This window comes from Astyanax mexicanus, chromosome 6 (genome assembly GCF_023375975.1).
Source record: "Astyanax mexicanus isolate ESR-SI-001 chromosome 6, AstMex3_surface, whole genome shotgun sequence".
NCBI classification, from domain to species: Eukaryota; Metazoa; Chordata; class Actinopteri; order Characiformes; family Acestrorhamphidae; genus Astyanax; species Astyanax mexicanus.
The window spans coordinates 27247189-27273025 of record NC_064413.1 but is presented as its reverse complement, the minus strand read 5'-3'; the positions used below and the strand labels follow the sequence as shown (position 1 = coordinate 27273025).

At 37.8% G+C, this 25837-nt stretch overlaps 2 protein-coding genes across 3 annotated transcripts; one reads left to right on the top strand and one right to left on the bottom strand.

The window, feature by feature from the left end:
* Positions 1 to 357: 357 nt before the first annotated feature.
* Positions 358 to 16757, bottom strand: elovl4a (ELOVL fatty acid elongase 4a). The gene is made up of 7 exons (XM_007257264.4): positions 16492 to 16757; positions 14540 to 14631; positions 7739 to 7926; positions 5955 to 6035; positions 5281 to 5452; positions 4235 to 4362; positions 358 to 2903 (listed from the first exon to the last, which is right to left on the bottom strand). The coding sequence occupies exons 2-7, from the start codon at positions 14604 to 14606 to the stop codon at positions 2592 to 2594; spliced, it is 948 nt and encodes a 315-aa protein (XP_007257326.3). The 5' UTR covers positions 14607 to 14631; positions 16492 to 16757; the 3' UTR covers positions 358 to 2591.
* A 3163-nt stretch (positions 16758 to 19920) lies between these two features.
* Positions 19921 to 24265, top strand: dctn3 (dynactin 3 (p22)). 2 transcript variants are annotated; one of them, XM_015607873.3, is made up of 7 exons: positions 19921 to 20066; positions 21582 to 21666; positions 21759 to 21845; positions 22464 to 22547; positions 22759 to 22817; positions 23019 to 23078; positions 23247 to 24265. In XM_015607873.3, the coding sequence occupies exons 1-7, from the start codon at positions 19971 to 19973 to the stop codon at positions 23331 to 23333; spliced, it is 558 nt and encodes a 185-aa protein (XP_015463359.2). In that variant the 5' UTR covers positions 19921 to 19970; the 3' UTR covers positions 23334 to 24265. The 2 variants fall into 2 exon arrangements, with proteins under 2 accessions (XP_015463359.2, XP_007257325.2); XM_007257263.4 differs by having other exon boundaries at positions 19924 to 20084.
* Positions 24266 to 25837: the final 1572 nt, after the last annotated feature.

The following is a 25837-nucleotide window of genomic DNA, read 5'->3' as shown; positions in this document are numbered from 1 at the left end:
GGCTGAAATAACAAAAAAGATGCAGATCTTTCAGACCTCAAATTCTGCAAAGAAAACAAGTTCATATTCATAATGTTTTAAGAGTTCAAATATCAATATTTGCTGGAATAACCCCGGTTTTTAATCACAGTTTTCATGCATCTTGGCATGTTCTCCTCCACCAGTCTCACACACTGCTATTGGATAACTTTATGCTGCTCCTGTTGCAAAAATTCAAGCAGTTCAGTTTGGTTTGATGGCTTGTGATCATCCATCTTCCTCTTGATTATAATCCAGAGGGTTTAAATTTGGTAAAAAAAAAAGAAACTCATCATTTTTAAGTAGTCTCAAAAAAACTGCAATCTGGACTGAGAAATGTCCCTTCATGATACCCATTTTATTTTTAAAAGCACAAATGTACAAAATCACACAGCATATACAACATAAAAAAAACAATTATTCAAGAACACAAAACACAAGCATTACATTTTCTTTTGGATAATTACTCAAAATGAAAACTTATGACGAGTAACATTTTCAGACCTCATAGACGTACATTTCAGAAAGAGTGCAGGCTTCAGAGAGTGTTTCTATAGACAGACATGTCTTGCTCATGTAACTTCAGTTCAGCTGCCTAAATGTAATAACAGCATCACATCTCTAAACATATGCATGATTATAACTGAAGGTGAAACTTTCCCTTCCAAGAACCTGATGGAAAAGGCAATTTTACAGGAGCTAGGCGATGTCGATCAGATTATGCAAGGAAATGTGAAAGAAAACTAACACTTAAGCAATTAAGTAAACCAAAATACATAAGTAAATAAATTAATAAATAACAACAAAAATAAATCACATTTGGTTGACCCCTTTTTTTTCAGCTAGATATAAGACAGCATAATTTGATGCTTCTTGATGTGCGTCAGAGTTGATGCCTATAACATTCAAATAGATAATGCAGGTGTTTCGCCATATTTTATGTGTTTTAAGTGTTTAGGAGTACGCCTGTTAATAATTAAAAACACAGTTTAGCTACTTCCCCTGTTGGATCACAGCTGTGCAATTTTATGTTATTTATTAATTTCTTTATGGGCTGAAACAGCTGTGTTGGAACAGAGAATATGCTAACATGAGCTCTGAACAGGGCACTCTAAGATTGGAACTGAAAAACACTACAGTGGAATATATATGGCATTATCTTTCCACAAGCATTATTAACTAATTCAACTAATCAAAATCTTTTTGATGCGTCATTAGACATAAGCTACAAACAAAAAAAATAAGGGCCTGTTTCAGCCGGTCCTGGAGCATGTGTATAGGCGCTTGTAAACGTACAGTGTTTGTTGTTCTGAGAAAGACTGGCCTGACCACCTAATTTATGGGAATCAACAGGACAAGGACATACAAGGCAGACATACAGGCAAAGAGTGAAGATATGAAAGATTTACTGATTTACTGAATACTGATATCATGCCTTGATAAGGAGTTGAGCCCCACTTGATCATGAGTTGATATTCCACTGACCTATCAGGCTCTGCCCCTTAAATTTGTTCCTTTAAAGTAGTTGTGAGGTTGAACAAGCTTTAATGAATGCCATCTAAAACCCTATTCAGCCAAATGAGAAACAATAGTGCATGATCACACAAAGTAGCGCAAGGAAAGTAAAGTTAGGAGGGTGTTGATCATTTTTTATGCATGTGAAAAGTCACAGTGAGTGTGTTTACAAGCATCCAATTACTGCAGAATAAAAAAAAAAAGAAAAGAGTTTATCAGCAACCCAATCAATGTGTTTGAGATGTGATGTAAACAGCATGTAAATCTCAAATTTTGGTGTTTTTTAACCCATCAATCCACAATATGAGATTATTCAAACTGATTAATCATCGCTCTGAAAGTGTTTTGCCACAACAGACCAGTACCAAGTTCTGTTTTCATGCATGCACAAACTGAGCAATCTAAGAATTCTCAGAACTCTCCAGTACATGACGAAATGAAGAAATACAATTATAAAGTGAACCTCAGCTCTCTGGTATTTAAACCTTAATCCGTTTTGAGGAATCAGAGTATGCAGTTTACATGAGAGTTTGAATAATCAAATAACTGCAGAAATCCATAATCGGATCGTAAATGCCCTTGTTGTTGTAATAGATAACGTGTAGTTTTTGTTAAGTTTTGTAATTAACAACCTCTCTAGGGCCAACCAGCCTGACATTCAATCTTCTATAAACTTCAAACTAATTTAATTTTAGAACAAACAAGATTTCTTCCAGCATTTCGTAAAGCTTGCTCAACCTAGAGACAACTGTGATGAAAGAATATATGTGGGCACAGCGTAAGTAGATCAATTCTCCTTACAGTGATGCTTATGCACATAATCAGCGAAAACACTCAGCTGTAAGGAGAGGGAATACAATTTGTTCTTATCAGATATTTCTAATTTGATCCACCAGGCCTGGTGGTGAAAAAACACCTCCTACACTGAGCTGTAAATCTTACAGCTCTCTCAAAACAGGCAGCCAATGTCCTTTCACTTCCATCAGCTATTTAGTCTGTGGTCTTGGCAGCGTCTGTATGGAATCCTGCCTGTTCCTGCCCCTCGTCCCCTCCCTGCTCTAGTCACGCTTCGCCCTGCCCTTTCTCTTCCTCCTTCCATTTTCTGCCGCCGCTGGCTTCTCTGCCATCTTGCCAGTGACTCCATTACTGGCCGCCAGCGCGCCATTAGGAGCCCCGTTAGACACAGCTTTGCCTGCCTTGGGTGGACCTTCACGACGGGGCTGGCGTCGGTAGGTCTGATAGTAGAAGTTTCCGAAAAGGACGATGAAGGTGAGGGCATAGCCAATCAGACACCAGTGCATCCACTTAGGGAAGGGGCAATCAGTATAGAGGGACAGAGCAGTGTGGCCAATGGTAACATGGAACTGGATCTGAGGAGGAGATTGTACAGAACAGATATACAGTCACAAAAATGCACAACAATTAACCTTTAACAACCTTTAGAAATCCCCATTAATGATAAAGCTAACTTGAATATGGCAGGGTATAATGATTCCTCAGCAAATGACGAAAGTAGGCTGAAACATGTGAGTTTGCTCAAAGTTAGTTTTCAGAAATATTGTGTATAAGCGTTCTAGCTATATTACTCATTCTCCATCTCATAAGGAAGCCAAACGTGTGTCTTGCAAGGTGGCCTTCATACCCATCTTGGTTCAGAACTAAAATTGCATGTGTAAAACAAGCAAAAAGGCCAAAATTAAATTTGGTTTGACCGAAAGAGGTGAACCATGGTTTGGTTCGTTTGCAATGTAAAGCACTTTTCTAAATGGGTCAGCCTTTCAGATCAATTACATCATCACCTATTAAACATTACAAGATGAAAAAGTGTTGTGCTTATATCCTCACAGACAATTTCTGCATCTGCTGTAACTACAAATTAAATTTTATTAAGAGAAATAAAAGGAATCTGTAACGCTCATTCTACTGGTTCACACACATGCAGTCAGAGAAAGTCAGATTCTGACAGGAAGGAAGAATTAAAATAGCAATTCACTGAACTAACAGGCCAATGTCACATGCATCACTTTCTACAAACCAATTAGTGTCAAGCATAAGGTAGACTCAGGGGATGACGACAGAACACAGGTTCATTAGTCCACTAAACTGCAAGGCAAAATCAAAACTAACCTGATTGAATATAAACAATGCAACAAATACATAAATCTTGGTTCAGTCTTTGGTACAGAAACTTCAATTGCTCAAAGAAGCATTTAAAGCATCTTAATTTTTTCAAGCACATAAAAACCATGCATGTCTTATAAATGAAGAAAAGAAAAAAATACATGATAACTAGACATACCTTTAAATACAGAAGGTGAACCATGAATAAATGTAAACCTTAGGTAAGTGCCTATTTAATAATAATAATAATAATAATAATAATAATAATAATAATAATAATAATAATAATAATAATAATAATAGAACCACTCAATTACAAATGAAAATATTCCAATCTTTCAACCCCTAAGAGTTAAATTGTGTTCACAGCAAATGAGCTTTGCAAGTCTGTATACAATTACATTCATCTGTAGTTGTAGTGGTAATTAAGTTTATATATTTATAGTTGACTAGCTCTCACCAAACATTTTAGAGGCACGGGCTTTACAATAGAGATACAAACATCTGGCATACAATATCACATCTATTAATGGCAGCAGCATTATTACAAACAACAACAATGAACGAAAGCTTATAATACCATTTGGATAATTGTCAGGTACTTCTTCCACCACAAGTATTTCTGGATCTTTGGCCCACAGGCAGCCAGCCCATAATAGAGATACATGAGGACATGGATAGCTGCATTCATATGAGCACCAAAGAATGCTGCAAGAGGAAAAAAATTAAACATTTCTCATACATTTAGGCAATTCTCTAAAATTATTTTGACATGACATTTTTTGATAATTTGTGCCAGAAAGTATTGTGATAAAAAGTATTGTTTTATTATTGTCATTTTAAGACTGTTTTATATATTATGAAGTTTAAATTATTAAGAACTTACAAGTATGAATAAAGTATAAATATCATACATGATCAAAACAGAAATTAAATAAATTATTAAACTATTTTAAAACAAAAGTTGGCATACTGCCACAGCTACATTAATGAGGTCAGTAAAAACTGTTATATCTTATGTTATATCCATATATTGTACACTACAACCCTATCCGGACGGGATTAGTTTCTCAGGGGGGATGTCTGTGAAAAATAGTTAAAAAAAACAAAAAAAACAGGAGGACCAGTGAGTTTTTTGTCTTTCTTGGTCATGTGACATTGCATTCAGTAGCTCCTCCGTTTCCACTCACTGTTGTGTTTACGTGGATATCCGTGGAAACGCACACCCAAAATGTAATTACTGTGTGTGGCAGTGGACAAACAGCTGTTTTATTAAACGAGAGGTCATGAACCTCAGAGATAAGAGTCCGGATGGGACTAAAATTAAAAATTACCGGAGCACCACGGAGTTCACAGAAAACAGTAGGTAATTCGTCTGAGGGGGAAAAAAACCCCAAAAAGAAACAAACATACATGGTCGTTCCGGACAGGAATAAAATCACAAAGGACCTGCCATAAAGGAGAAAATTACCCCAGGTCCCCCTGAGAAACTAATTCTGTCCGAATAGGGCTTAAGTCAGGGACATTTTTATTATGAAAGGCTTATTTCACATATAACTGGTTTAGCAACTGCAAGTGTAGTAAAATGTTACTTTTTACTCACAAACATGCTTATAAAATACTTACACTGTCCCCCTGCCACCCACTTGATGCCAATCCACCACAGGGTGAACATGGTACAGTGGTGATAAACGTGCAGGAAGCTGACGTGATTGAACTTCTTACGTAGGATGAAGAACACTGTGTCTAGGTACTCTACTCCCTTTGAGATAAAGTACCACCACAGGGCAGCTGCCATCTGTTTAGAATAACATTAATAATAAACAGTAAATATACTTTTGCATTTTACCAAATGGAAAAACAAATTAATATAGATTTATCTCTTTAACAAGGCACTTTTAGGTCAGTACCAAATGTCTCTTCCTGGCCTAGAAAGGGTGTCATGTCTTGACCTCAACTCAGTGATTTTAAATAGAGTAGTGGAAAATAACCACTGGAGTCCATCATGACCCCTGACTTACGCAGGCTGGGTAATCTTTGGCCCCAATGACATTTGTGACAGTCAGTCTTTAGGTATTGGGAGAAGGGGGAAGGGGTTGTCTGTGGGTGTCACAGATCAGTGAAACTGAGCTCCTGTACAGTCCCACTCTGAATGCTCTTGATAAGAATCAGGATCATATTGCAGAGCATCAACATTGTATTTTGTTTCCGATGGCCAGACACAGCCATGGAGGCAGTCATAGGAACGCTGATGCTAATCACACTGATGCTAATCACAAGGGCTCCAGGAACCTACTCACCCTGACTTCATTAGGGTTCTCCGAGTAGTCCACCGTCTGGCAGAGGTAGCTGTAATTTGCTGCCCGTGCTGCGAGGAAGAGCTGAAATAGGACAGGTAAAAATAGAGCCATTAGAAGACTCATCAGATTGAAGAACGGGACGATCAAGGAGAGAGCATGCAGTAGCCTTAGTGATAAACTTGAGGTGACAGTCAAGGAGATTACAAACATGCAAAGATCTGTGTTAGTCGGTGAGGTCAGCGAGTTCTTACAGTCCTATACAGTTAACAGTTAACACATTTTGATTAGTGGAATTAGCATCTTGCCTGTGTTGTATTTTTTTTTCATAATAATCTCCTCATGATGCTGCATAGAGACCTGTGGTAGATTCACCTACATCCTGAATTGACGAGATTATCTGATTCTTTCCCTTTAGGATAATGGCCAATGTACGAGTGTGACTTAAGGAACTTATTATATTAAGGTGGTTTCCAAGATGGGGACTACCGTCACTTAAACTAAATAATTTCCCCAATTCGTATGTAATGAGATATTTACTATAATATTAAGTTAACTTATTAGTCTGCATTTTAGTCAGAAAAGTAGGCAAGTCCATAAGCTAGCTTGAAATGCTCTACAATTAGTTTTAGTAAGTATTGTTTCTGATATGTTCTCCTGCTTAACTGTATGATAAACTATCCTCTTAAACCATTGCTAATATTTAAATAGCCATTAAACAACTGTTATATGTTTTTTGCTTTCTGTATGGCTTAAAAAAATAGTTAGGTGATTATTTTAGAAAGGTGTCGATATGGAGATATTAAACTCAATTAAAATGAAAGAAAAATAAAGCAGCTATTTCTGTTGATACAAAGTAAATTAACAAACTGCTGATATTTTAATTTAGCATCCCAGAATCACCTACATTTTCCTATCTTATGGGGCCCTGTCCACACATATCTAGATTTAGATTTATAAAAGTGTAAAATGTTGTCTGCATATTAGCCTCCCATCCACAGAATGCCATTTTTGGTGGCTAAAATGTAAGTTTTTCTGCTTTATTCTCAACTTGGTTTTCAATCTTGTTGTACTTCCTGGGAAAATTATGCTATATGAAAACACTACTCTCTCAATGCACGTACATTTCTGGCTGAATCTCAAATACCTCTGTACTCCCTATACACTGACAATGCCAAAAGTCATAGATTGCAGTATAAAAAATTTACATGAATAGTCATCTCAAACGATGGCTTGGAACTGCCAATATCTGTATATATTGGAGGTGCTATCTTGCAGGAAGTGGAACACTGGACAGTGGTAGTTCACATTGCTTTGCTATGAGCACAGAGTTAGAGCGAGGTGTGATAGTGGGTGCCAGATGGATTGTGCCGGAATTAAACATTCCTTAAACCACACCGTTATGTGTACTGAGAATACATAACAGAAGGCATTCCCACCCACAGAGTGATTAAGGTAATGATCGTGACCTATGGTGTCTGGCTAGAACTGTCCGTGCCGACAGACAATTCTCCGGAAACAGAGATCATATCCAACTCCAATGCAGGAAGCCCCCCCAGTGCGTTTTTATTTAGCTTCCATTGGACACAACAACAACAACAATCATGGGACACAGGTCTAGTCCCAGGTCCCATAACATCTGACATGTCAGTGTATTTTAAACAACAAACTTTTTTACTTCTTTAAAAAAAACATTTTTACAGGACACTTCAAATTGTGTTATTAAATTGTGAATATTATCACATCTGTCCCTGGTTAATTACTGCAACAACACATTCTCGACTCACCTCTTTGAAGATGAAAAGGTTAAAAATAACCATGCTGAAGTTGTAGACAATAAGGGTCTTTCGGAGCTGAAAGTGCTCCCTGTTCTTCATGAACTTTGGCCCCAGCCAGAGGAAGAGGAGGTATGAGGAGCTGATGGCCAATGTGGGGAGAGGAGAGTCCATCAGTGGCCATTTCTCCACTCGCTTGTCTGTAAACCAGGGGAGAATAAGCAGAGCAGTTTATTTTACAAATACACATCAAAAACTTAACATTATGAATAGGGCTGGGGCGACGCGTCGACATAATCGACGTCATCGATTACAAAAATACATCGATTTGCATAACGTGCGTCGGCGCGTCGTAAACATGGCGGCGCCTGTGGAGCGCATTAGAGGTTAGATCGGGCCCAAAAATTCCAACTGGCTGTTTTCGGGCTGTTTTAATGAGCGAAATATGATCAGAATTATGTTAATTAACACGGTAACATAGAAGCATAGAACTATTATTTAATTAAAATGATTTTTAAGAACAGCTAAACACAGTTCTGCAAGTCAAACGCGGAGGAGTTCACGTGCGAGAGACACAGAGAGAGACAGAGAGAGAGAGAGAGATTTGCTTTTTCTGGTGAGAGCTCCATTCATAATTCTGCAGCTCCCTCAGTGTTTTCTGCCGTATTTTGCGGCTAGCGCGAGCGCTTACAACTGACACCGCGGACCGCGGGGTGCCGCCGCGTTTGTGCCGAATCCGACTCTCTGCTGAATCTGACTCCCGCTTCGCGGACAGAATCGGCACAACACCCCCGCTGTAGAACTGCGGTAGTGAAAACAGCGCTTATAAATAAATTAGTTTAGTTTCACTTTCAGTTTTCGTTATTTTTTTTTTTAATAAAAATATAATTAAAAAACAGACGCCTACATCTCGGACTATTTTCTGGAGCCCGGGTCGGATTTACGGGCGGGCCTCGGGTCATGTCGGGTTCGGGCAGAGAATCTAAGCTCTAGAGAGCTTGGACTCCGGAGAGCAATCTCCAGCTACAAAAAAACGCCAGCGGGCATCTAAAGTTTGGGAGCATTTCACGCAAAAGGGCAACAATGTGGTCCTCTGCCATACGTGCAAAAGGAGCACTTGAAGCGCAAACATCTAGGAGCACTATGTCAACAGGGTCACACAGTAAGTTACCGTTTACATCAGGGTCTCCGCGGGTGTCCTTAAAAAGACTTAAGGCTGTCTACCAAAGGTTTTAAACCTGCCACAGGCAGAAATTATACAGTTTTGGTTTATATTTGTGCATGGCATTTCGCAGTTTCCAGAAACAGTAGCATTATTCATAAGTTCAGGTGTTTAGCTAAGCTAGCTGCCTTAAGTTATTTTAGCTAGCGCCGTCGGCGCTGCGGTGTTACACCGTTTTCTGTCACCGTCGGAATTTTGTGACCAGTGCTCACGGTTATGAGCGTTCATTGGCAAAACGGAAGCTTTCTATACCTACACCTTACCCTCAGCCCTAAACTGAACCGTTTTGGCCAGTCGGGGTAAACATTAGAAACGAACACGTTTCGAATCGGCCAGTGCACCGGTCTGCTGAGAACTACTTGCCAGTGGTCACAAAATCTAGCGGTCACAGAAAACAGTGCAACACACGGTTGTGGTGTATGGGAGCTTATCCATTTTTAGCGTTATAGATCTAAACAACGTGCTGTACATGTAAGTGATTATAAGTGTGGGGTTTGGTTTAGTAGGCTTGTGTTGTTGTTGTTGTTGTTATTATATATAAATATAGTAATTTATCGTTTGCTTTAAAACGTAAAATAATTATTTAAATATGTTTCTCAATGAATAGATTAGTCGACTAATCGAAAAAAATAATCGTTAGAATAATCGTTTAAAAAATAATCGTTAGGGACAGCCCTAATTATGAATGTACCATACCCTTAGCTGGAAGATCTGCATAGTGTGAGCAACTGGACAGTGTCATCTTTTAGCTTTTTTATTTTGGATTTGTAACAGTAATTGTTTTTTTTTTTTCCAGTTAAACTGAACAGGCATTCGAAAGACAAGCATCAAATAGCATTTTTACATTATGAATTTACAAAACAAGAACAAAAAACAACAAAACTTGAGTTGCCTTAAGGTAAAAAAAATATAAAAAGCAGGGAAAGTCATGTTCAGATTCAGTTAACAATTCCGCACACTAAGATGTGCAATGAAAATAATGTTGAAGCAAAACATTGCTTATCTTTAAAAGAACCTAAATGTGAATTTTTATTATTTGGAGGTATTTATACCTGTATTGGACAACCCCTGTACATTAATTGGTAAAGGAATTCAAGCACCTTGAATATCATCAAACTAGTCTGGATTACAAATGGCACAAAAAGGAAAAAACATACAATTTAACAAAACCCAGAAATGCACAAGATAAGAAAAGGTCACAAAATAATATCAAAGTGTTTGTATATCAGAGATCACAGATTACTGCTAGAGCAACTGCGAGGAAATGAAAGCTGAATCATGCCATCATGAACTGCAAAGATTATGGCCAGCCCTTAAAAGCAGACCACAAAGACGCAATCAATGTGAAGAAATACAGTGAAGAAATAATGAAGAAAAAAAAAAACACATCAAAGCACATCTGCAGTTTCCAGATGTTCTGTACTCCGCTGAGACAAAAATGGAGCATTTTAGGAAAATTTCAAAACCCTACATGAGGTACAATAGCTATTGCTCAACAAGCACTACGCAACACAGTGAAGTATGAGGCTGGCAGAATCATGCTCTGAATATGTGAATATGATTCCTCAGTGGAGTCTAGGCAAGACAGATGGATGATGCCAAATACATAAAAAACATCACCACTCAACATAACAATGAATCCAAGGAACACAAAAGTGGTAGAATAACAAAAGATTATTATTTTTTTATGATGGCCAAGTCAAACCGCTGATCTCAGTCCAGTCAAGAATCTGGCACTGTTAAAAAATTGTGGTTAACAAACATCATCCAACCACCACAACAATCTGCAGCAAATCAGTCAGAAAGAAACGGGAGAAAATAATTTGCAAATTAGATGTTAAAAAACGTTCTGCATCAGACTAGTGTGTATATCTAGTGAATACTTTTGCGAAAAATTATTCTTTTAGCTATTTACTGATTCACATGATGTTTATTTTTAAGGTTGAATATGCAAGGAATTGCAGTAAAAATGGTCATAGGAAGGATTTATTATTTGGATATTTATACACATAGTCCTATCATTTCATGGCACAAAATGGATTTTTTTTTCTTCATTATTAATTTTATTTCAAAATTTTCCATTTTCTCCTCAATTTACACGGCCAATTAGTCATTAGGACTCCCCCATCACTAGTAATGCCCCAGAACACCAGGAAGGTGAAGACTAACACATGCTTCCTCCGATACATGTGAAGCCAGCCGCCGCTGCAGCATTACAGAGCAGCCAGCGCGCTCGGAGGAAAGCGCAGCGGCTCGGTTCCGGTACATCAGCTCACAGACGCCCTGTGCTGCAGACATCACCCTAGGAGTGATGTGGGGAGAGAGCGCCATCTACCCACCCAGAGGGAGCAGGGCCAATTTTGTTCCCTCTGAGCACCGGCAGCATGATGGCAAAGCTGCATGAGCGGGGGATCGAACCGAACTCATAGTGGCAGCACTTTAGACCGAGGGACCACTCTGTGCTCAAAAATGTGTAATTTTTAACACTGGTTTCACTCTGCTGTTTGATGATAACATAACCATTACTACATTCAGTCTCTCTATACTTCACATTAATTGGTTTGTAGAATGCAGTTAGTTCATCAGCAAGCATGTGCGTCACACTGCAGAATGACATGGTAACAAATCACCCTTGAATTTTTTTATTTCTGTTTATAAATAATGGTTAATCTACACTTTTACAGAAGATACAGGAATCCCAAGACTAAAGCGTTTGGAGGCACGCCAAAGGGAAGCCGGATTTTTAACATTTGCTGCTCACAGATACACGATATGTAATGGCATCCTTCCAGGCCTCTAATTCTACTATTTTCAGTTCCTGTCAGTTTGGGGCCAGCAGTTTAGTGTTCAGCATTTAGTACATGAAATGCATGCTCACTGAGGCAGAGTTCAGGCTTTTGGATAATAAAGCACATTCCATTTTTTTGTCTCAAATCCCTCTGCAAGGTGAGGAATTATCCACTCCTGCTGTCTGCACTCACATCATTAATAAAAACAAAAGCCAAAACACATAAAACCAAACGAGACAAAACACATGGCAGTGCCACCACAGTGTACAGATGAACTGTGTGCTTTGGATTACATAGAGTTTGAGATTCTACTGGTGATTTTTTGACATGTCTATGTCTACAAATTTGTCCCAGAGGGATAAAAAGTATGAATCCAATCCAGTTCATGTAATAAATCTCGCCTAAAATAGCACACACACTCACACTGATACAAAGTTGTTAGTTGGGTGTTATTCCCTGTGGGGTAGTCAAGTGTTTGAGTAGTTTAAGGACGACAACCTACTTTCAGATGCTTATCCTAAGTGACGTACTTCAATTAAAAGAGCTTATTTTAAAGCAGAGGGGTTTTTATATTTATTTCTACCTAATTTGGAAGGCCAATTACCCAATCCCTGTTCATATGAACTCCCCAATCATTAACAATTTCCCCCAACACTAGAAGGGAGGGAGAAGACAAGCACATGTCTCCTCCAGGACACGTAAAGCCAGCCACCAACTCATTTCAGAAGGTGCAACTCCCCAGTGCTGATATGTACAGGGCTGTACTGAACATTCTCACACTAGAAGTGATGTCGAGAAACCTGAAAAAGCAAGGCCAATTAGGCTCTCTTGGACTCCAACTGCTGATGGCATGCAACTTGGTTCAAACCAGCAAGTCTCCTTCATAGTGACAGCACTGATTCCATTCAGGGTGGACACAACAGATGATTTGTACCTCTGCATCATGTATTGTATGTCTAATTTAAAAACTGAATTACCGTATTTTTCGGGCTATAAGGCGCACTTAAAATACTTATTTTTTCCCAAAAATCGTCATTGCGCCTTATAATGCAGTGCGCCTTGTGTATGGATTTTGCTTGTGTTTACTGACCTCGATTTTTATGTGGTACACGGCGCTCTGTTGTGCAGAATTCCTCACCCACGCCAGAAAAAGATCCCCCTCTTGGGCTAGCGCGCGGTTACCTTTGACTGCCGTACTGCCTCTCGGCTGTGGTTCAGGGTAGCTAGTTTCCACTGTAGCTCCGTGGCCAGAACAAGGTGCCGGTAAACTTTCCTTTCCACCCGTTCTGGGGTAATAGCACAAACTGTTTCTTTTTAGCGCCCACTTCTAAGTAAAGTTAACCTCTTAACACGTGCTGGCCAGAAATATTTAATATTTCATAACTGGCTGTGTTTCTGAATAGTTATGAACAGTTACAGGTTCAATATAGACATCCAATATACCATTTTAAAGCTTAGAATCTCTGCTTTTGAGCTATTTAGCCTATTTAGCGGAATATCCTTTCAGAAAATAAACATTTAGGGCGAAATATGCCTTGGTTATGATTTTAATAATTCATAACTCTCATATTTGCGTTTATCGTTCGTCCATATTTCATCGAATGCGGTCATGTCATACACCATTCGAACCGTCTGGCTCTCCGGATTCCAGAACTGTGCTTTTACTGTAGGATGTATGTTTCATGAATTAGAGCTGCGTCAGAGCGCATGTTTCCAGTAATAAAAGGCTCTCCTTTTGTCCTGGGGTAACCTCCGGTCACTGCCGCCACCCCCCGAACACACACCCGCGCTCAGCCACAGGTCCTACCTTCAAAACGCGTCCAGACTAAAGAGAATCCATCAATCCAGTCTCCTGTAATCCACAGTTATATCCAAACAGCGCTGGAAATCACTTCATCCAGAAATGAAACTTATCCAATCTTTATCTCTGTTTTAAAACCGTTTTATTCACCGAATTCGGCACAACACGCTATTATAGTCAGAAGCCTCGCGGAGTAATGCGTAACTTGCTGTGCTTCAACATAATATTATGGTCTGTCGGAGCGTTGCGGCTACCGTTGTCATGAGCGTCGCGGAGTAATACATACTTGCTGTGCTTCAACATAATATTATGGTCTGTCGGAGCGTTGCGGCTACCGTTGTCAGGAGCGTCGCGGAGTAATACGTACTTGCTGTGCTTCAACATAATATTATGGTCTGTCGGAGCGTTGCGGCTACCGTTGTCAGGAGCGTCGCGGAGTAATACGTACTTGCTGTGCTTGTTGATTTATTGCTCAGATGTTGTTATTTTTCACAGATATTGTGAAGGATTTATTGCTCAGAGTTATTGTAACTGATATAAATAAAGTTTCATTTAGTGCGCCTTATAATCCAGTGCGCCTTGTGTATGGACTAACACTAAAAATAGACCGTTCACTCATCGTGCGCCTTATAATACGGTGCGCCTTATAGTCCGAAAAATACGGTATCTATTATTTATATCCTTCAGACAAAATTAGTGTTTTTCTCTCTCCATCTTTCTAATTTAAGATCTCAAGGAGGTCTGCATTACTAATACTCACAATTCTTATAACATCAACAGACGTCTGAGGTATAACTCCAAAAAGATGGATAAATATGGGGAACATACATGATCACATATATTAATCATGGGTAAGTCCCACCCCCCCCCCAAAAAAAACAGCACTCAGAAGTGATACCACTGAAAGACAATGACCGCTTTCTCTTTAAGAAATTCCTTCATTAGGCAAAACAACTCGAGACAGTTTCAGAAAGTAGGAAAAAAGAGAAAAGTGGACGTACCTGCAATGGTAAGGCTCCATTTGTAGAATTCAATTGTGTCGTTGATGAGATGTGTTACAATATCCATTGTTGCAATTCAAGTCTTAATTTTCCTTAAATTAGAAAGAATAAAGGGAGACTGGTTAATTAAGTACAACATTAAAAGCAGTAACACCGATGAATATTATATTATATTATATTTTGGCTGCACACTATATTTCTAAAACTGGGATCTGGTCTCCCTGCAGAATGAGTGTTAACAAAACACCCTTGAATTCCTTTTATTTCTGTTTATAAATAATGGTTAATCTACACTTTTACAAAAGATACAGGAATCACAAGACTAAGCGTTTGGAGGCACGCCGAAGAGGAGCCGGATTTCAGAGAACAGCCTGCATCAGCTTTCTGTAATTGATCTAAAAATTCAAACTAACTATAAAGTGCTTTTACACTGCAGATGAACCGAACCATGTATCAGCAGGGACCATATCATTTGGTAGGACTGAATTTTAATCTGGTCTGTGGTTCGCGGCCATTTTGGTCCACTTTGTTTCTTTTGTCCGAATCAGTTGAGGAGTTATTTTATTTGGAGCGCTCTTTCTGTTGGTTTGGTTTGGTTTCACACAGGCGTAAACCTAAATGCACCAAAGTACGCACTAATAATCCACGCAAATACGCTGTGTCCTTTGACTGGAGCTGTCTGGTGCAAGAGCAAGAAACAAAACATAGCAAGAAGATTCTGTTTTCCAGCATGTATATCTGTGCAGTGTAAAGCTACTTTATCTCAAAATTTGCCGCCGCACTTTCAAAGTGTTTTTTAAATAGACAATGCAGTGCGGATGTACACGTAGTAAATGGAGGTGCGAGCAGTGCTGGTGTGAAATGGTCTTAAGAGGTCTAGTGAAACTCCACCAAAGTTACATAGTGCAGTATACGGGTGTTCTGCACGAGAGTGGCAAAAACAAGCAACAGAAACATCCTTTCCAGATCACAAATCAGATGATCTTTAAAATGATTATAATACCCCCCAAAATTTATCTAAAGCATATTGTATAATACATCATCATGACTAAGTTACATCATAATGTCGTCATACTGCACACCTCTAACTGTGAGTCATCACAGCTTCAAGAAATCTAACTGTCCACACTTTAGGCGATAAATGGGTGAGTGAGGTGGTGAGGTGGGGGGTCTAATAATGAGGCCTGGAGCACAAAGGCTGTGGTAGCATGTGTCAGCACATCCCTACACGGACAGAGATGTAAAAGATCATCAGAATCAGGCAACAGCTGAAGCCATTTTGTAATCCGGGAACGCGCGAGGAGGTTCAGATTTAACCTTATTTCAGCCTCTCTCTTTCTCTGTACAACGAGAATCACTCAGGTGCTTCACAAATTGGTCCCACCAGGGCTGATCAAGCAGGCTGCTCTATGGAACGGTCCGTTCCACCTTAAACGGTGCAGCATCTCCACTGGGGGCCTGTGCAGCCTCTGGAGCGTATAACTGCGGCACTATTTAAGGTGGACCTGGAACCAAATCAAGCCTCGCATCTTTTCTATCCCATTCCTGGTGAAGGGAATGAATGGGCCTCCACCTTTTTATCCCCTCACAGCCTGAAACAGAGAGTAGGAGCTGCAGAAATGAACCACACAGCAGAGATAATTAGAGATACTGCCCATTAAAACCTGCAGCTGAACCAGCAGCAGCAGCGTGGTGTATGCAGAGGGTAAAAAGCCGTGAACTGATAGCTACGCTAGGTTAACTATTGAACTGATACAGGGTAAAATTAGCTATGCTAGCGTTAGCTGTGTTATCGCTGCAGCCGGTTCTGGTGGTCAGCGTGGTTATCGTGGCTGATGCACCTGCATTTATGACCCACCAGCAGCAGCAGCACCGATCATCCACCATTCACCGCTACTCAGCTATAGGGGGAACAGGAGATCAGCTCCAGATGATCTTAGCGGTGTCCTTACCGTTCAGGGATTAAAATCCGTTTCAAAGGACATTCAGCGCAAGGTCACACCGCACAGATATCCCGCTGGATGCTGCAGAACAAAGGAGCCGCCCCAATAAAGCGGGTTCGCTTGTAAGTTAAATCCGGATCACTGAAGAAACGGGCCCGAACGCAGCCTATGGGCATGAGCAGAGCATCCTAATGGCTATTGACACGAGTGCGCTCGCTCGTGGCTGCGGTTCTCCAGTCTCAATATATAAAAAAGAAAAACGAACAGGGAGTGCAGCGCAGTGAACTGCGCATGCGCTGAAGGAGCCCTGAGCTCTGTGCTGATCCAGGATCAGAAGTCATGATGTATTGAGTTAGCTACCCTATATCAGTATGGTCATGTAAAACAATATCTTTCTAAAAATAAAAAGGATATTTACGATTTATATCTAAGCAGAACCTAAACAGACAAGCCATGGATTAAATAAAAATTCATCAGCTTATTGTCCATAATTTTAAGCTTTGTTTAGTTTGAGTATGGCTTTGATCATCATAAAATAAACAAATAAAAAATATAACACTGTTAATTTAATTACTATTTAGTCATTTAAACCCTAAGTTTATTGTATATGAAAAATAAGCACTTACTAATATTCTATTCTATTAGTTAACTATATTTTATAATGTTAATTCTCTTACCGTTGTTCTATACACTATTAATACAATATTCAATGTATTTCTGTAAACAACCCCCCCACACACTCTTTTTCCTTCTCTCTTTTTTTAAATTATTGATTATGATAAGAATGATAAAATGAAAGAATACAACACTTATTTTATTTTTTTTGAAAAATTACATTCAAAATGTAAAATTGCTAACCCTAATTTTATTGTATTTTTAGTAGAAGCTAAAGCAGCTAAAACAATGGACGTGTGCACTTGATTGAGTGTTTTCCTTTAATGATGTATTCCCTCTTGCTCCCTTTTTCCCCTCTCGGTTTTCCTTTTTTCTTAATATGTATTAAAATCTGTATGAATGTCCAATGTAATGCCCTTGTCTAACTATACTATATATGCATATGTTCTGCTCTTCAGTTAAAGTCACTGAATTAACTGAAGGTTTGTGGTTAGCCATGCCTGTTGGCCTGAGCTTAATCTATGATGCCATGCCCCACTTTGAGATAAAATAGAAAAAAATAAAAATTGTCCCCTACATCAGTTGACTGTAGGTTAACTGACTTGAACGTGCAGCAGTTCTGATCTCTTGTTCTGTGGAACAAGGGGGGGCAAATCTGTCTTTCAGTTTAAACTTTTTAAAAATAAGGGAACCATACCATACCATACATGGTTTATTTTTACTGTAAATCTGTAAATAAGGGTTATTTATCTTATATTTTATTAATGTGAACTCAATATGATGATAATATAATTAACAGCACAAGGATGAATTAAGTTTGACCATAAAAATATAACATATTTATGCAAAATATAGCCCTTTTTTATGTTTACACTGAGCCACCAACTGCTGGTCAGAAAATGGGGCATACACCAGTCATAGACTAATAATAGTTTTGATACATGAGATAACACGTGTAGTTCTCTAGTTCGTATTTCATCTTAGTCTGCATGAAATGGCGCTAAAGTAACAACATGACAGAATCAGGGTAAATAAAATGTATAAAGCAGGGAAACTCAGATTAGGAAAATATTACAGACATGCACACAAGGAAAGGGCCTTGGCAGTGCATACAGCAGAGTTAACAAAGAGACCGGATGGACCTCATAATCCCTCTCTGCTAAGTGCAGATGGTAGGAGGCGTGAACTGGTTTTCCCATCAGGGTAATCTCCATTCCCCAATCACTTCATGATCCCCCCCCAGGTTATTCTCCTACAGGTTCTATGGACTAGTCAGTAGTCCACTTGCACTTTTCAGTCTTCCTACTTTAACAGTAAAGAGGCTGTTAAACTGTGTGTATTAACAGTATACATGACAATATAACAATATATACATTTATAATTTTATTTGATTCTATATGCCGTCTTAGTATATTTTAATAAAATTACACATTTATCACTTAAAATGCATATTTAATTGTCACTTAAATATAAAACTAGTTGATCTTTGGGGTATAAAAAGGTCATTATCAACATTTTTGGCAAAGTAATTAAAATATGCAGTAAGTCAGGCCCATTGCAGTCACATGCCCCTTAGATAGTCAACTTCTGTTGTTTGGCCATATTAAGAGACTTTAGTCATTTATTTGGCCATATTTTGAACAAGACTGTACTTATACAATAAAAAAGATAGTCCAAAAAAAAAGATCTTTATTGTTATTGGTATACAAGTGTAAGTTTACAAGCTGAGGACTGTTATGATGTTCACAATACCGGATTAGCAGCAATGGCTAACGGTTAACTGGCGATGCTAAATGTCTTTTCGAGCTGAATTAATCACTGCTTTTTAATAACAGATCGACAGATTAACCAGATTGCTGGTTAGTGTGGGTAGGTTTTGTTGTTTGATATGATATATGGATTATGGCTATAGTTTACTTGAGTTCTAAATTTTTACCCTCAAAACACAGGGATGCAGCTGTCGGAACAATACTAGCCAGGCTAACAGACTCCAGACGTTAATGACGGCTAACGACAAACTGCAAATGATAACTGTCTTTCTGCTATTTTCTTAAATGACCAGCATAGGGTAGTTTCTTTCTGGATGACCAGCTGTGCTTGAGTTGGATTTTTAGCAGGGTCTTAGGGGCAGTATTCCAAACAGAGATTAAGCCTAGTCTTGGATATACAACATTTTAGATTTTTTTTTATTATTATTGAAAAGAACATTTTGTTTAGGACTAGGCTTAATTCCTGTCTGGAAAACTGACATACGTCTGCTATGTCCTTGCTGGAGTGTGCCCTGACGTGCTGGTGCGATGGATTGCGTATAAACCAATGTAATGGTTTCAGTATGGTATATGTTTAAACTTCTTACCCAAACACAATCAAATTCACTTTATCTGGATGAAGAGATTTTTTCTGGATAGGCTGGAATGAAAAGAAGCTTAAATGAAAACACACTGAAATTAAATAGGTGTAACAAGGCTATTTTCTAAAATGTAAGGAGTAGAAAGTACAGATAATTGTGTGAAAATGTAAGAAGTAGAAGTAAAAATTAGTCTGATACAATAATTACTCCAGTATAAATGTTAATACCCAAAAATTCTACTTAAGTAAGGTAAAGTATTTGTACTTCATTACACTGACACCTGTGATATTGTATGTAATGGCTGGACTACACTGAAAATGTAGATACAATGTGCTCTGAGATTAAATAAAGGTTGGAGTAAATTAAGAAAATGGAGCAATGTAAATAGTTATTATTAATATTGGGGCAGGAAAGCTCATGCTGAGGGAGAGGGCAGAGGGAGGCTGCTCTGCAGTCATAACCAGAGGAAACAGATGAAGAAAATAAACGTCATTTCCGTTTAGGAGAAGCTGCAGAAAGAAAGATGGAGGGCGGAGGTCTTCAGGATTTGGATGCCAGACTTCAAGCGCTGGAGAAACGCGTTTACAGTGAACGAGGGAGGAACAGCAGACCAGTGAAGGTATCGCTGGACCACACGGTGAAACTCTAAACACGTAGTTAGCTAGATAACCGCTCGCTTTTATGGTGTTAGCAGCCGCTAGCTAAGCTAGCTGCTATCCGGATTTAGCTAAGTGTAGCTGCAGTGCAGGACTATATCAGTGAGAAAAGCGATTTAAAGAGCAGTTTACAGATATAGTGAATTAGCTTAGTCTTACTACATATATATTATCCTGCTGTATTTAGTGTATTAAACTAAAAATTTATGTGTTTTAGCTTTTGGTGGAAACAGAATAAAATATATAAAATATTTATTTTTCTGGCTAACGCCCTGCTGATCCTGATGCTATCTAGTTAGCAAAACCCGCTAAAAGGTACAGCCCAAGACCAGCTGGTCATGCAGAAAAACAGACCCTATGTCAAGAGCTAACGTTAGTTAGCTAACAAGCTAGCCTAGCCTTCCGCATTGGGTATGTTATGTTTTTATTCTGGATGACAAGCTGCTCTGGAGCTTGATGGACTGGCCCTGCTGTGGGTGTGGTAGCTGTACTAGTGCATCTCAAAAAAATAGAATATCATTGACAAGTTGCTTTATTTCAGTAATTCAGTTCATAATGTGAAGCTCATATTATATAGATGTATTACACACAGGTTTATCTATTTTAAGCATTTATTTATTTTATTGTTGATTATTATAGTTTCAGTCAATGAAAACAGTGTCTCTGAAAGTCAAAATATTATATAAGACCAACTTTGGCCGTGTGGGCAGTGTGCCAAGTCCTGCTTGAAAATGAAATCCAAATCTCCATAAAAGTTGTCAGTGAGGGAAGCATGAAGTGCTGCAAAACTTTCCAGGAAAAACACAGCACTGCACACCATCAATGATTATGGAAACTCTATTTTAAATTTACTGATGATCAGTGATGGTTTGGAGAGACATGACATCTGCTGGTGTTAGTCCACTGTGTTATATCAAGTCTAAAGTCAGTGCAGTGTTTTCCTGGAAAATCTTACAGCACTTATTGTTTCCCTCTGCTGACAACTTTTATAAAGATGCGGATTTCATTTCCCATCAGGACTTGCCACACTGCCCACACTGCCAAAAGCACCAATTGGTGTTATATAATATTATAAGTTTTTGAGATACTGATTTTTGGGTTTTCATTGGCTGTATGCCAAAATCATCAATAATAAAAGAAATAAATGCTTACAGTAGATCACTCAAGGTGTAATACATCTATATAATATTACGTGTTTTAGATTTTGAACTGATTTAATGAAATAAAGCAACTTTTCAATGATATTCAATTTTTTGGGATGCATTTGTATGTTTGTGTAACATCAGGTGGAAATGCTTAGTCCCCTAAGTTAGTTGGGTAAGTACATGATATTCTATGCATATATTGACGTTAGCTATCTACCAATGTTAAATTACCCTAGATAACACAAGCTGCATTTAATGTCAGATGTGACATTATACTGTAGCTACTGTCAATATTATTCCTGAATAAGTACAAATGCATTACCTATTTTTCAGTGTGCTGAATCTCTGGCGAGGATAAACACTGCCCTCGCTAACACAGCCAACAAGAGGGAACGAGTCAAAATTCTTCACAAAAAAAGTGAGGATTGATCAATGTTTTTTGTTACACCTTGTCCTTGTGATTTTTTGCACCATCTTTAATCTGCCTGTTTCCATTTATTGCTTCACCAGTTGAAGATCTGCTGAAGTATCTGGATCCACAATTTACAGCCCACATTGCTGTGCCCGATGCCATGAAACTGGAGTTTATATTAGCAGGTCAGTGATTTCTCGCTCTCTTCTGTGGAAGAATTACAATTACAGAACAGGCCCTGAACAGCCCACTACTCACAGATGTGATCTCTTTAGGTTGCCATATTGTTTGGCTTGGTAGTCTGTTTGATTCTTGCCTTACTGTACAGTTAAACAAGACCCAGATTATCTGCTAATGGTCTTATGGAATAAAGCAGTCAGAAGATTTTCGTTAATGTTTTTCTGATTTTACTAGTTTACAGTCTGCGTTTGTTTTGGCAAATGTTTTTAACATTATGTGGGAAAATTAGATTGTGCTGCATGGCAGCACTTTCTATTTTCTTAGTTGTAGTTGTGTTTCACTAGCAAATATGTTCTTCGTAAAGTCTTAAATTCTTATTTTCTGTCTGGTCAGTGTGTTGTGATTTTAAGTGATTCTTAATTACTTGCTGTTTGTTGAAATTTGAAACCTATTGATTAAAGTACATTAATTCACTTTGGATCGCATCAGTACATAAGGGGGACACTGCAGATTATTTAATGTAATCTTTAGAATATTTTAGGGTAAACACAAGTATCGGTCTGAGCTCAGTGCTATGCATTACACTTCCTTACATATTACACCTCCTTCTTAACCTTTCACAGAGGAAGACTTCCTGTGCTCCCAGGCTGCCCTGCTGGAACAGGTGAATAACCTGCAACCTCTGCTGGACAGTAATCACATTAAAGGTAAGATGATGGGTTTTAGTAATTTTAGGTGCAGTCGACCAGCTGGTGTACACATCTGTAGACTGTTACATAATGATAGCTTGTTTACATGGTATAAACTTGGGTGGATATTAAAAAGGCAAAATTGGCTTGATGTCAAAATGTTCATATTTTTATATATATTTAAAATAATGTAATATTTTTTTTTCTTCCTTCTGCTTGATTAACACAGCTGTTCCAGAGCTCACTACCAAGGTGCAGCGCCTGTCTCAAATTCACATCAAGCAGAATGTAAGACATAACTTTAATATTCTGACTGTAATATAAAAACACATTGTTGAATTTTTAAAGTATGTCCCTAACCAGCTCTACAATATATATATATATATATATATATATATATATATATATATATATATATATATATATATATATATATAACGGGCATTTTACATGATCTCTTGTAATATATTTTCTTCTTAAACTTCACAGGGCCAAAGTGAAGAGTTATCAGCAGAAGTGAGGAGGCTGATTGAAGAATACAACAAGATGGTATCCTTCTTTGCACAATGGTCTCTCTGTTAATGTTGTAGAAGTGGGGAAATATGTTTTATCACTGCTCACATGTTACTCGTGTGATTTCAGGAATTTGAAGTGTAGCACTAAAGCAGCTGCAGATATAAAGACACATACAAGTATTGTTCCTTAACACTTGCCCAGATGTTTCTTTTATCAAAGCAGTTTACCCAGTGGGATGAAACCCTACGGAAACTGGAGGCCCCCAAACAAGGCCAGCCAATTGAATAACTGATTAGTTCTTTAATATTTATAACTTCATGCCTTTTTTCTTGTATGTATGCTTCTTATTTTGCTTACTGTTGACTTGCACCTCTTACAGTTATACATGTTCTCATAGTTAAATAGAAGCGTGAGCTTTACTCATGTTTACTAACTATTCAATCCTGTAGTAGTACTTATGCTGAATCCTGAGTAATAAAGCAGTTGTAATAACAAACTCCTGTGTTGTGTAGGTATATGTATATTGCCTTATTGCTAAGCTTAAGCAGGAATATTGTCTGCAGAATTGTTGCTATTAAACACTATTCTGATGCAAACTCCATAATGAAGTGTCTCGTTTGACAGTTTCATCTTACAGACTACAGCTGCATTTCAGTGTGAACACTTTATTACAAGATTCAAAATTAACATTAAAATGATTAAGAAAATGGCAGCAACCAAACATGTGCCAAACTGGCATGTTAGGACCCCTTCTTGTAGACAATTTCATTAATTTACTCACTTAAGGAGACCATACATGGCATTGAGATGTGGCAAAGTCATCATTTATAAATGGTGATCATTTATAAAATGTCACGTTAGCAATTTTTACCATGATCAATATTATCATTCCAATGCTACTGTATACTCACACGGTTCAATACATTTCTCCAATAAGTGCACACATCATTATTCATTTTGCTCCTCAAATGTAGCAGATGTAGATGTAGATGTTTAAATATATTTGCCTTTGTTTTAAATATCTTGCTTCTAAAAGGTTATCCTGTTGGTTTGTTTACTTCCATCTTTTTGTGGACCACATACCTTTTGTTTAAGAAATCTTTTCTGGTATTATTTATTACCTAAGCTCTGCTTTTGTCAAAACAGGATATTGTTTGTAGAGCTGTTATCCCAGAAGGATTGTGTCTGTATATCCACATTAAAAAAAGAATTGTCTGAAACTGTTGTAGTTTTTTTGCATGCTTGTCCCGCATTTCTTATTCTGTTGATTTATGTGAAGACAAATACAAGATGTTAGGATGAATGTGTTTTTTTTTACTAGGCTCTTTCAAAAAGGGTGAAACATTTTGTAAAACTACTGAAGGTTAAATAGAAGAGCTTATAAAAATGTGCTAATTTAATCACAATTTTTGAAGAAGTTTATTAAATAGACAGCTCAATATATTGATGATTATTTTCAATGCCAAGTGTTGTAATAATATTGGAATTATAATTATTTGTCTTTTTCACTAAGGTACAGTTTCACATTATAGGTCACAATATGAGACATATACTACTTTTTGTAGAAAGAGACAAAGTGCCCACTTCTTAGAAAAAATGATTGTGTACTCAGCACCCTAAATCAAGCCATTTTCAAAATACATCTTAATGACTTCCCATACAGGTGCCCCTCTGCTCCTTTAAGAGAAAAGGTTGTTGTTACAAAATTTTGTGTCCTGAGAGTGTCCTGAAGCACCCCAGTGGATTACATGTTATGCAGTGTCCAGAATGGAATAAACTGTTTTTGAATAAAATGTTTAGTAGAACTACTTTAGTACTGTACTTAAGTATTAAAATGTATCTACAGGAGTATTATTTTTTTCTCCTACTTCCTTTTTTTTAACTACGTATTTTCCATAAGTGTAATACTCTTACTCTGATACATTTGCTGCAGTATTACTCATTGTAATTTACCCACATTATCACTGGAGCCAGAGTGGTAGATGTTCTGCATTGTTACTGGGTTTGATGAAGCTCCTCATTATTGAGTGAATCAAGGGATCAAGCTGATCTTATAACTGGACCTCGTTCTGCCTTTAGCTCTGCAAACTTTCCACTGCTTTCTGTAATATCTACACAACACAGTACTGTACTTTTACTTTCAGCACTTCAGACGTACATTTTAAAATAAACTACTTGCAACACTTGCAAAAAATGATGAATATTTTAGTTTTTGAATCTGGACTACATCTATTGTTTTTTTCAGTCATTTATATATATATATATATATATATATATATATATATATATATATATATATATATATATATATATATATATATATATATATATATATATATATATAAAGCAAAAATATCAAGATAATATTGGTTATCATAATCTTTAACAAGGAAAATACTTACATTTCTGGGATTTTTTTTTTTTTTTTGCTGCCATCTTGCCAGTGATTCTCAGCTCTCTGTTTTGAGTGTGATTCTGAAAAATCTATGTTTGAAGCCCAAGTAGCTCTAACACTAGGGCCAAAAGGTTTAATAGTAAGACTGGGCCTAAAGAGCGGTTTAAGGAGAGCCTGCTTACTTCTTATCTCTCCCGTTATATCAGAATATGACTGAAAACCACTAGAGGGAACCCGCGAGTGAGTCCTCAATACCTGAAGGTGAATGGAGCAGTAATTAACAGTACTGAATAACTACTTGTCCAGGATATCCATTTAATTTAAAAAAATATTATAATTTATTTTGCTAAAACAACAAACTGAGAGCTGAGTGGTTGAGTTGATGCTGCATGTTTAC